Here is a 13,552-nt window from a genome sequence, read left to right on the forward strand (position 1 = left end):
AAAAACGTCATACTATACTATGTAGTACGTCATACTATACTATGTCGTCCAAAATGTGACCATTTTTTGAAGAAAAAAATTTGGTCCAAAATTTGACAAAAACGACATACTATACTATGTCGTCCAAAATCGGACAATTTTTTTGAAAAACATGTTTTCTGTCCAAAACTTGACAAAAACGTCATACTATACTATGTAGTACGTCATACTATACTATGTCGTCCAAAATGTGACAATTTTCTGAGAAAAAAATTTGGTCCAAAATTTGACAAAAAGACATACTATACTATGTCGTCCAAAATCGGACAATTTTTTTGAAAAACGTTTTTGGTCCAAAACTTGACAAAAACGTCATACTATACTATTTAGTATGTCATACTATACTATGGCTTCCAAAAAGTGGCCTTTTTTAAAAAAAAAAAATTTGGTCCAAAATTTGACAAAAACGACATACTATACTATGTCGTCAAACATCTGACAATTTTTTTGAAAAACATGTTTTTGGTCCAAAACTAGACAAAAACATCATACTATACTATGTAGTACGTCATACTATACTATGTCATCCAAAACGTGACCATTTTTAAGGGATAGTATAGTGGAGAGAGACAGGAGGCAGAGAGGTGGGGAATGACATTAGGACAGACCGCCTGATGTGGGATTTGAACCAGGGTCACGTGTAGCAAGGACTACAGTCCCAACTTGCAGGTTGGGTGCTCTACCATTTGAGGTAACATGTTTTTGGTCCCAAACTTGACAAAAACGTCATACTATATTATGTAGTACGTCATACTATACTATGTCATCCAAAATGTGACAATTTTTTGAAAAATAGATTAGAACAAGTTTTGACCAAAATGTCATACTATACTATGTCGTCGACCTCAATGTCATACTACACTGTTTTGTCCAAAATCTGACCATTTTTTTGAAAATAAAATGTTGGTCCAAAATTTGACAAAAACGACATCCTATACTAGATCGTCCAAAATTGGAAATTTAAAAAAAAAAAAAAATTTTAACCACAAAATGTGACCAAAACGTTATACTGTACTATGTCGTCAACCTCAAAATTTGACAAAAACGACATACTATACTGTCGTCCAAAATCGGAATTTTTTTTTAAGCCCAAAATGTGACCAAAACGTCATACTGTACTATTTCGTCGACCTCAATGTCATACTACACTATATCGTCAATTTGACAAAAAAGTCATACTATAGTATGTCGTCCAAAACTTGACTGAAAAGTCATACTATAGTATGTCGTCCAAAATTTGACAAAAAAGTCATACTATAGTATGTTGTGCAAAAGTTTACCAAAAAGTCATACGATAGTATGCCTGCCAAAATTTGACAAATAAGTCATTTTATAGTATGTTGTCCATAATTTGTCAAAAAAGTCATACAATAGTATGTCGTCAAAAATTTGACAAAAAAAGTAATACTATAGTATGTCGTTCTAAATTTGAAAAAAAAAAAGTAATAGGTTAGTATGACATCCAAAATTGAATAAAAAAGTCATAGGTAAGTATGTCTTCAAACCTTTAAAAAAAAAAAAAAAAGTAATAGGTTAGTATGTCGTCCAAAATATGACAAAAAGTAATACTTTTGTCTGAAGTGTTGGTTCTGTAGGTTTCATCGTAAATTTAGTGATTCAAGAAATGGTTGACTTACACATATTGAGCTGTATTGGTATCATCTCCAGACACAAGTGAGTGAGGTAAGTCGTGATACGGTATAGAATGTTTGAAATAAAACCAACCTTGCAATTTGAAGGATTTATGTCTCAGCAGCAGCAGCAGCAGCGCGTCATACTTCCGGCAGTATAGTGCTGAGAAAGTAGTCCCTCAAAAATGCATGCGATGCGACGTTAGTTTTGTTTTTGAAATAATATTCTATCAACACAGATATGTACATCGATAGTCTGCCGTTACAATTGATTTGCCTTGGGTGCACTGTGGAGTCGGTATGAGTGTTTCTAATGCCATGCTAGCAGGTACCATTGACTTGCGCTAGCCATAGCCCCAGCGAACCCGGCAACTAGAAGAACTGAATGAAATTTCTTGAAAACGTCTCCGGACGTCTCCATCACACTGGCTGAGTTGGAAAATAGGTCTGGGACCAGGAGAGTCTTTATGTTAAAACCATGCAACTTTTTAGTCTTGTGTGTAGGCAATGAATATGAAACATTTCCTTCAGGTTCATAACTCCAGCCTGAAGCAGTTTGCATCACAAACAGCCCTAGTTTCATCAACTGATGGATACATCTGTAGATTTTTTGCATGGAGCACTTACAATTAGCTCTCATACATCACATCAGAAACCTCTTTGCATATCTAACAAATGTTGTTAATTGGAGTTAAACCAAACACAAGCCTCGTGTGCAGCTTAAACTGATTAATCATTTGTTTCACGTTAACATGATTTGATCGCAGCTGTTCAGGTTTTTTAAGTAAAAAAAAAAAAATGAAGAAAGAAAACAACACACCTCTCCAGGAACAGGAGTGCAGCACGAATATGGAACAGAGCAGCGCTCATGGCTGGGGTTTGTATGAGTGCAATTAAAGTACAGGTTCCAAGACCAGTCTGTGTAGTTGTTCCACCCACAACACTTGAACTGCATGAAGGGTTGAGAAGAAGAGAGATACAGCAAGATATATTTAGACACACAGTCTTGCACTGGACTGTACATCCTGCCAGACTGTGCTTCTCACATGGGAAAACCCAGGCTCAGAATTTCGCCAATGTATGCAGATGGAAGAGGAACATCACATGGAGAATCTCACAGATACAGGAACTATGTGTTTATGTGTAGACTGTCACATGGATAAAACTCACCAAGGCCAAAATAAACATCAGACAAACAACTCGGGTCACTGGCTGTTTTTTTTTTTGGCTTAAAGCTCACATAAATAAACCCTGTGCTGCAATCACTTTTGAAGACGTGGTGTGGACAGTTACACACACAAGCACATTCATTCTAGGGTGAAATTGCCCTCTGTACCTCTTTCTGGATGTAATCCATCAGGTTCTGCAGGTCCAGGTCGTCTCTGTAGTGCACGATGGCTTTCTTCGCAAACTTTCCCAAAGCATCCCGCGTCTAGGAGAGAGGCTACAGGGTTAGATTTGCTTTAAAAAAAAAAAGTTCTGATCATGTAATTGGCGAAGAAGTCTTTAAAGGTAGAGTGGGAGATCAATTTCTGGAGCATTTTTACTGCATTGTCACAAATATGAAAAATGTCAGTCAACAGTGGAACAGACAGGCCTGTAAAAACTCCATCCAATCATAGTGAACGGCCCGAACAAGTTAATTGGATTGTGATGCATCAATCAAACTGCCATCTGCTCCCCCTTCCCTCTATGCACGTACCCCACGTAATCATGCATGCTCAGAAGACAACACCAGAGCTCATGGTATCTTGCTTAACCAAACGAGACAGTTGCAGCAACGTTATGGCAGAAAAGCTGCCAACAACTGATGTCGGTCGCAAACGAAATAATTTTTTTGGACAGCCAAGAAAAAGGCTGATGCTGAGCGATCCAAGACCAGGAGTGAACATCAGTGCTGCGTTTGAATGGTAGCAACGACTGAAAGACCAGAAAGGTTTGCAAAGTGATGCCATGGTGGCCCTGTTTCTACTGGACCGTTAGTTTTATGTCTTTGTGATCTTTTTATTTTTGTATTTTTTGTTTTTCATCATCGCAAAGTATCCTAAATCTGATTTCCCAGACTGTTACTAAACTGCTTACTACAGCTGTTGTGGAGGCGTAGCTTCAGAGGGAAGGCTGAAGAACGGGGCTTGGACTTTTGAATTCAAAATATAGCCTGCTCAATCAGTTTTTCAGGATCTCCAACCCTACCTTTAAATGTGTCTATAACCAGACCTGGACCTGTGGTTCAATCAATTTCTCAGGATATGTATCTGGGGTGAATTATAAAAACCTTCATAGACTATAATAGCTTAGTTTTTTTTTTTTCTACGTTGGATAATTATACTGTGATTAAAATGTATGAGCTGAACATACATCCTCTCTCATTCACTTTCTATGGGCGCCATGTGGGCGGTGTTTCAACAAGTCGGCAGATGCTGCAGTGCGATGGCCACAGAATAACAAAAATAATGAAGCCATTTACTCCTCAAGATCAATTCAACCCAATTTCAGCTATGGTTATGGATGAGTTGATCTGATACTTAGACTCAGTGTTGGTCCAACACTATTTAGAATCACTAGGAAAAGAGGAAAAAAGTCAAATTTAACGCAATCTGTTAACCATAAATGAACGTAAAGCACAGGCTATTAAGAGAAACACCAGAGGCTGCAAATGTCTGCAACACTGTCGGGGCATTATGTTTTTGAAATGGCTTGTGTTCGCGTTGGCAGTGAATGAATCAGCACACAGGGAAAAGTGTGTGTAAAGCAAAAGCAAGCGTTTCTCCTGTTCACAGAACATTATATGTTAGAAATTATGGAAAATGTGAGAGGAAAAAGGGCGAGTAAATGGAATAAATGAGGACATGCAGAGTGAAAACTGTTCTCTCCACTGATGTGCATATACACTTGTGTCAAATCTCGTGCATTGATTTTACTGAATATTCTGAAAGCCCTACTTCTTATTAAATTATTAACACACACGTTAAATCTGTGCTACTTTATTGTGTTGGCTTTTTAATATTTGTTCTATAAAATTGCTTTATAGGCGCCTAGGAAACTCTGGATTGTAAATATTTTCACTGTTTAATCCTCAAATACAATATAAACAGTTATGAAAAGATTTTCAATGCAAATTTCCATCCATTAAAAATCCTGAGAACAGGGAGGTCCATGGTCTCACAATGACTTCAGATGTAATATATGCCAATCGGAGAACTGTATGCTAATAAGCTGCTGAACTTTAAAATTTCATCACGCTTGAAATTAACTTCTGTTCCTGGTTTGCTGGAGGCTTTTGCGAATTGTCCGTGTTGTAGCTCGTGTTAAGAGCGCTAGAACAGGTTATGTTGATAAATACGGCGAGCTGTTTCAAAATAGCCCCAATTCCGCGAGGATTCTCACCGCGCTCGCCCTCACCACACCTCTCGCTCATGTTTCAGTACATGCTCCTGGGCCTCAGCCCATCGCCACACCTCCTAACATCATTAGCTTCGCCTGCTTCAAGGGATCCGTTGAAATGGAACATTTGGTTCCACTTTGAAGTGCCGAAGCATTTGAATCATTTAGTGAGGAAGGATGCTGGGAGGGTTGTTAAATGTCTCTGTTTAGCAGCATGCAGTCCAAGTGCTGAAAGAGAACACGAGGGAGAGGAGAGGTATCATCAGGCACCAGACGCATCACCACGAGACACCAGTGTCAGGGAATGCTGCCTCCACGGGCTGTTGTGTTTTTATTCTCCATGGACCCTCATGGAGCGCTACTGTAAGAGATAAGTGGATGCTCACACAGGGGGAACCCTTGCTTTCCCTGAAGGAACTTAATCAGACATTGGGGTCATTTATGGGGCTCAGAAGGATAGAGATGCTACTTATTCAGGAAACTTCCATTTCAAATCAGATATAAAAATAAGCATCAGACGCTTGTAAGTAGATAAAAAATGTGTTTTTCTAGTTTATTTGTATTGTTTCACAAATATACTACAGCGTATTGGTGTACATCAATAAACATCATTCTTAATTTTATATTGACTGGAAATGATAGGCTCATTCTGTCGTATATTGACTACAAACATTCAGAAAATCAAGAATAAAAATCGCTTTGCACCATTAGAGGAAAACACAGTTTGAGTAAGTACAGCAGGACAGGTCGTTATACTCTGCCCTAAACATCTTAGAATTAAGATATTAATAATTGATCATATCACTTTGGATGATATTACCACGGCTTTATAAATTCATAATATAATTTTAACTGAAGATAGAATGCCTTAGTTTTCTCTCAATGGATTTTGTTTTTGTGACATTTTACTTGTCAGATCTGCTACTGCATGCAAAACCTTACACACATATGATCTGCCAAAGGAACTATACCAGTGTAAACTAGCTGCACTTTTACATATGTATCACATACCTATGTCCATAAATGTGCATACTGCCCTTTTTAAAGAGAGAATTCAAATATATGCTCTCTTTTCTTCTATACAGCATCTGGAGGATTTATAAACAACACTAAGTTCTGCTTAAGCGCTAGTGTTGTATATGTGATGAAAATGCATTCTCATTCCCTCTGTGTAGTCAGTGGGTTCATATGTGGGTTCAGCTGACCTGTCAACCTTGGTGTTATCCATTTAACATTGTACAAATGAACACAATGTTCTACAGCTGGCAGAGAATGGAGCTCATGGGCATTAATGGTCAATTTTGTTGTCATTGCTGCTATGGAGGAGAATTTGAGGCCAAAATGTGACCTTATAATGACTTTAGATTGGACAATACCTGAGCTACTGCGTCGACTTGACAGCAAAGAGGTAGATACCTGATCAGAGTAGAAGAAGCCCAGTATTGCGATGGCTAGTTGTGTCAGGAAGACCAGCGTCAGGCTGATGGAGAACTGTGGACACAGACAGCACATGTGAGACAGAATTGTAAGTGACTGATTTGTTGTTACTTGGCTTTGGATTAAATGTAATCTAATCTACCACATTGGAAGCAAAACACAGCCCCAGTATTAGGGAAGAGTCTGTTATGTCTATTACTGTCTTGAGGAGGTGAATGTTCTCTCGGAGGGCCCCGATGCAACCGCAGAACGTAATGAAGAACATGACCACCCCCACCACAATTAGGATGACAGCTGGATCGATGAGGAACGTGTCTCGCACTGTGTCTGCAGAAAGACAGGAAAACAAGCCTCTGTTTACATGTCTGCCTATTCCTGCCTTTTAAATCCTTTTGTAAACCTCACATCTCTTACCCCCTTAATGTCTAACCTTTATTTAAATTAACACATTGTTGTCCTATTTTTCATCCTCCTCTTCTACAATTACCTGTTGGTGAATTCTACCCTGTACAGAGGCAGATCCAGTGGGAAGTGTCAAAACTAATCCCTTTTGTTCACCACGTCCTGCTGTATTTTACAAATTAAATGTGAAAGCAATGATTATAACGCATGTTGACTCGTTGCAAGCTGTTGCTTTATGGTGGCTCAACAGGTGCAGACACAAAAAAACATCATTGTGAATAAAGCTGCATCTGACACTGTATGTAACTAACAATTAAAAAAGGAAAAACTGCCCATAATTCAAATACTGGATAATAGTAGTCTATAATTTTAGTGTCCCACAAATTGTTTTTGCATATGTAAGTTGTTGCACAGTAACCTGGTGAGTGTGTGATGTACCTGAATGTTATATAGTGTGGCATGTATTCATTCACCTGTAGCTTTCTGGACTTTTGCGTAAACTCCGATTGCAACGATCAGCAATGAGAAAACCTGTGGAAGAGAGAGAAGTTTTAATAATGTTGTTCATAAAGCACATTGAGCTAATTCCTCACTCACTCACTTTTTCACTTTTATTAATCCTGCACTTGAGGGTCACAGGAGGGCGCTGGTGCCAATCTGAGCTGACATACGTCCATCACAGGGACACATAGAGACAAACAACCATCCACTCTCATATTCACACCTATGGTCAATTTAGAGTGTCCAATTTACCTAATCTCCAAATCTGCATGTTTTTGGACTGTGGGAGGAAACTGGAGAACCTGGAGAACACACACACACACATACAAGGAGAACATGCAATCTCCCAGGTGCACCCATGGTCAATTGCCATGGGAATAATACACAACTCCTTATCATGGACATCTTGTGAGGGTGTGTTTATAGGTCACATATTCAGGCTTTAAAACAATGTGTGAGTTGAGTCAAAGTTATGATTAATTTTATTTTCTATTGCATTTCTAGTTGTGATATAAAGTCACAAAATAGATTGTTTTTCTTTGCTTTTTGTTCATAAAAACGAGCATAAAGTGAACTTTATCCTCAGGTGTGTTTCTATAGTTGATGAAATTATTATTATTTATTTTCATCGGATTACTAAGGTTATATATTAAATTATATATATTTATAGCCTCTGTATATACTGTATGTTTTAACATAGTAATGGAAAAAAGCAGCTGAAATGCTCTGTGTTCTAAGGGTTAATAATAATATTATCATATATTAAATTAGAGGAAAGCAGCCAGGAGATTAAGCTAGACTTGCTCCAAAAATACTTTTCTTTTTCCTCTCCTTTTTTTTATTAAATACAGCTGTTCCCCTTGTATCCTAATGCTATGCTAAACTAATTGTCTCTTGGCTCCAGGACAGAGAGATTTCTCGTCCAGCTCTCGTCAAGAAAAGCGCAGGTTATTTATGTGTAATTCTTAATTTCTCCGTGAGGAAACTAAACTTGAAAATATTGCTTGGCTGTGTTTTTATTATTTGCATTGTCTACCAGGACAGGTGTGTTTTCTCAGGTGCTAAATATGCAGAGCACCTGTAGCCATGGCAACTGCACCAGTTTATGTTGTTTATGATAAACAGACAGATGGGTGTCGCTGAGAGAAATATGATCACACTCAGCTGGATCTCAGCGTTAATCATCTGAATTTGGATGCTGTTTTCAAAGCAAAAAATCTCCAGATTTTTTTTTTGCCCACTATCATCTGTATTAATGTCCCTGTTGAGTAAAATGCAGCCTTGATGAGAAAATCAGGATGATTATCCACCTGAGCATGACTGAATAGCGCTTTGTACTTTCACCATTGAAGAGATAATTATTTTTTTTTTCTCATCAGTGTCAAACAGAGACGGTGAGACACAGGAAGAATCATGGAGAAGCTAGAGGTGATGTGTGTGTGTGTGTGTGTGTGTGTGTGTGTGTGTGTGTGTGTGTGTGTGTGTGTGTGTGTGAGGAGTTCAGGGTGTTGGACTGTCCGAGACCTACTCTTGTTTCTTTTCCAATAAAAGAAGAAAAGTTTCTCCTGTGTACAATGTTGAACAGAGTTCAAAAGTTGCCGGCAACATCAGCCCACGCTGCATGAAGTGGATGAAGGGAAGCAAAGCTCCTCCTGTAATGAGGTCTCAAAGCGGTGACAACAGACGGCCGAGTGTTTGCTGTAAGTAATGATATCGCTCGAGGACGTGTTGTGAAGCTGTTGACTGTTGTGTTGCGAGTTCACTTGAGCAGCGAGGAGGATAGAAAATGGGTGGAATTAGAGTTTCCCGTTGATTATATCATAGTCAACACTAATTTCCCTCCTCTCCTTGATTGTTTTTACCACCGTGAATAACAATTTGGCCTGGCTTGGCTTTTATTTTCAGCCTCAAACATTCTTCTGATTAATTGTGTGTGTGTGTGTGTCTGTGCATACACCTTTTGTTCAGCCTAGAGTTGTTTTGTTTCCGCCTGAAAAGCCTGCATCAGATTTGTGGAGGTCATAATGATCCACTGTACAAAATTTGCAATAGAAGAGGTGTTTGTTGTTTTATGTCTTAACTGAGAAAGTTTGTCTGTGTTCTCGAAAAAGTAAATTATTGCAGTAAAACTTTCTTTTTTTCCTCTCACGCAGTTTTGAATCGACACTCCGTCAATAGCTGTAAAAGCAAAAGATGTTGGTGAAGCACATTTTGTGTGTCTATGTTACAGGAGGTTTTTGAAGCAGAAAGGTCTCTCATTAAAGGGTTTTTTTCTTACACTTTACTATTGTATATGTTTATCAAATCTATCTTTCAGTTGAGGGAAATTACTCTGTGATTATTATTGTTATTAAATTATTACACTATGGTTATATAAGGCTAACATAACAGCACATATGGCTGTTCCTGAGCAGAGGTGGGTAGTAACGTGCTACCGTTACAAATACGTGAGTACATTTTTGGATTAATTGTAATTTTAGAAGTAGTTTCATTGCAACATACGTCCCTTAATTAACGTTAGTTAGTACATTATTAAGCATTAATTAACTGTTTAATAATATATTAACAATCATTATGTATTACTTATATATATAACATATATATAACATATAAGTTAATGCATTAATAAGCAGTTAACTTGCGCAAAAGTGCAGTTGTTAGAGAAGGATAAATGACATGTAAGCTGGATAACACAGTGACAATCCACCCACTGTCGTTCTGCAGTGAGATTAAGATTTATTCAGGTTTTTAGAGCAGAAAGGCCTCTTTTTAAAGGATATTTTTGTGTGTGTGTGAATTTGCAAGTTTGCCACTTGCACGTTCATGTAATTCCAATAGAACACACATGTGCACACTGACAGTGAATGCATTCCAACTATGTTTATAGGCTTTTCAAAGGAATGAATCAGGCTCCTCCTGGTGGGTTGTGAGCAGAGGTGAGTGCCAGCTGCACTGAGCCGTGGAGACAAAGGCCTGATGGATTAGCTGCAGTGTTTTCACGTCTGAGCAAAACAAAGTCAACACAGACCGAGCCGTGTGGATGCCGCGCCTGCCCAAGTGTTTGTGTAGGACTGGGTGAAAAGGGAAATGATGAAGATGTATGAACTTTTTTTGAGAGTCAGTGAAGTGAGAGTCAGAGTTGTGTCTTTGTGTGTTTGTGTGTGTGTGAGAATGAAAGTAACAACTGATGAGGGGCAAAGGGCTCAATGGATGGTTGAATTGCTGCATCAAAATATCTCATATACTTTTATATCTCTTTTCCCACTTGTGTCATCACAACTACAATATCAACAGTAGTAGAGCTTGTGTAAACCTTGGTATCTACTGTCTCTGTGCAACACAGTGTGGTCACAATCAAAAGTCTTCATATAAAATTATTTTAAAATGGATGTAGATAATGGATGGATGTAACTTAGTGACTTAGTAACACTTAGTAACTACTGCTTAGCATTTAACGTCAACACAGAGCATTTAAGACTGTTTTTCCCTTGTTAAAACATATAAACAGAGGCTATAGGTTTGTACAATATAGTGTCTAATATCCTTTTTTTCAGCACAACCTATAGGCAATCTGATAAAGAAGATTTTTTTTCATATTCACCAACTCTATAAACACACCTGAACAAAAAGTCCTCAATTTTTTTTTAAATCGGATTGAATTAGTGAAATTTGCAAACGCATCAGAGCTCAAAGTTCACTCTGCTCGTTTTTATGAACACACATAAAAATGGTCTAATTGTGTGACTTTTTGCAATTTGCATTCATGCAATTATTGCTCCTTTATATCACGACTAAAAATGTGATAGAAAATGAATCTTTAATTTGACTCCACAAAACATAAGAAGTTGAAAAAAAACAATATTTTTAAAGCCTGAATATGTGACCTATAACAGACAATCCAAGGATGCCCATATAAGGAGTTGTGTATTATTCCCATGGGTGCACCTATACTGCTTTGTATTCACTCTAGTAACAATTTCACCATTCAGACATTCACAACCATTTCACCCACACATTCACACAAGAGTCTTGCCCAAGGACACACCGACATGTAAACTCGCGGAGCCGGGAATCTAACCCACAACCTTCTTGTTGAAAGACGACACGCTCTATTTTGTTTTAGCAGGAAAAGTAGAAGAGTTTTCTGTCAGAGTGAATCAGGAAAGTGTGACGCTGAAGCTGGGGAGGAAGCTGAAGCTAAATGGAACTCAGCCATTATTATTATGGGATTCTTTACACCTGGGATTTTCCTGCTGTCAACATGGCTGCTGTGTAACGGGCCCATTGTCTTAGCGACTAAACAACTGTTTCACACAACAGCAAAAGTACTTCCTGGAATAAAAGTACCCCTGTGTCGGGGAATCACTGCTGTTCATGTTATGGACTCATTATTTGTGTTGTTATGTTGTAAAACAATGCAGACAACAACTGCTTTCAAACAACACCACTTGACAGGAAATATATCGAGACCTTCAGATAGCAGCAGGCTCGTGGAATTACTCTGTGTTTTATTGTTCACTGTGAGACAGAAGTGAGCTGAGTGCACCGCTCAACATTTGCTACGGTGATGCATGGGTCGGTGTCCATAATATATAACTGCAGTAAATTTAAAAACGGGGAGCAGCAGGGAGGCTGGGTGGAGGCTGGGTGGAGGCTGGGTGGCCCTGCTGCATGCAGCTCTGGATACTGTTTGAATTATTTCCTTATTTTTTATTCATAAGCTTTTTTTACTTTTGTCTTTTGTGGCTTTGCTTCTCCTTCGAACTAATTTGAATTTGGAAGAACTAAACTCTGTGTTAGCTGGTAGCCCGTGTACCCTGTGATATATGAGGACTACTCTGTGTGGAGAGCATGCAGAACAGCTGTGTTTTTGTCAGTATACTGACCGGTGCTACTGGGCATGAACTATCATTTACCGGTGCAATGCTCTACTCACCCAGAAAAGGAAGCTGAAGAAGAAGAGAAAATATCGGATCCAGGGGTTGACGAAGGAGAAGGTCTCCGTCCGGTTCAGGTTCTGTTGCCTATCCATAGTTTGTAGGTTTTTTACTCTCCCATATCCAGATCTAGAGAACGTGATACTTCAAAACAGTCCTCATACCCAGCCACACCCCACACATATGTCCGTGAGTCTGTTTGGAGGGAGGGGGGGTCTTTTGGTATTTGCAGGAGTGAAGGGCTGTCTAAAAAGGGGGCATGGTGACGTGATGCTGTCCTGTCACACTGGTAGGCCCCAGAACTGTCTATGTAGCTCAGTGAGTCAGATTACACAAAAAATATCTCTGGCTGACTGCAACTGAATGGTTTACGAGGACTGAAGTATTGTCAACCTGCTGCTCTCTATTACTTCAAAAGTTCCTAGATCCTGTATCAAAGGCCTAAAAGCATTTCCGCCGCATCATCTAATGTCATTTATTGTCAGATGATTTCCTGCAGAGGATAAAACAGAGAGCGGCTGTTGACAAAGTCTGGACAATGAAATTTATGGATAGAAGAACATCTAACATAGTTATGAGACACCAGTGTGTTGTGATGTTGTGTGTCCTGTGCTGAGGCCATTTTATACTCGAACATTCAGTTGAATCAAGAAGGACAAGACGAGATTAAGACGACAAAACTGGGACATTTGTTATCCCTCAGAATGACCAGAAAGGCTTAATCTGAAAAACAACAACACAGGAGTATTGGTGTGATGTAAAAAAAACCATCACCACTTCCTCTGATCTCAAACTCTTGTCAATAAAAATGACGTGAAATATAATCTGAGCTGTCCTTGGCAGCGAGGATTCTGTTTCAAATACTTAATCCCATTTTTGTCAATACATCAAGTGTCTCCTGTGGAGTGATAGATGAGCGTAGGTTCCCTCAGCTACTCGGTGTGTTGATACATGAACATGAAATGTTTTCCCTCCTCATTCAACACTCTCTGTCGTGTTGTTTAAAGGTTTAGTTTAACAACATTTTGTGTTTTAACAAAGGACTCTAAAAGGAGCTTGAAACAACTTTCATGCTTATTTTATATAGAGTCTTAGGGCCAAATTTAAGGCTTTTCTTTTAAAATCTTAACGGAATGAAGCCGTAATATTATGAGAGTAAAGTCGTAATTATTATTCAACCATCCGTTTGGCTTCACAAATACTTTTTTTTGGCACATCAGC

General features: G+C 38.6%; 1 protein-coding gene across 1 annotated transcript; it reads right to left on the minus strand.

Annotated features, from left to right (window-relative positions):
- Positions 1–2,299: 2,299 nt before the first annotated feature.
- On the minus strand, positions 2,300–12,480 carry tspan33b (tetraspanin 33b; the record flags this gene model as incomplete). Its single annotated transcript, XM_083893647.1, has 7 exons — positions 12,331–12,480; positions 7,367–7,424; positions 6,691–6,818; positions 6,471–6,545; positions 3,007–3,102; positions 2,491–2,619; positions 2,300–2,338 (listed from the first exon to the last, which is right to left on the minus strand). Exons 1-7 carry the CDS (start codon positions 12,424–12,426, stop codon positions 2,300–2,302), a joined length of 621 nt encoding a protein of 206 aa, XP_083749773.1. The 5' UTR covers positions 12,427–12,480.
- Between the last annotated feature and the right edge of the window lie 1,072 nt (positions 12,481–13,552).

Source organism: Microchirus variegatus, assembly GCF_963457635.1.
Source record: "Microchirus variegatus genome assembly, chromosome: 8".
NCBI lineage: Eukaryota > Metazoa > Chordata > Actinopteri > Pleuronectiformes > Soleidae > Microchirus > Microchirus variegatus.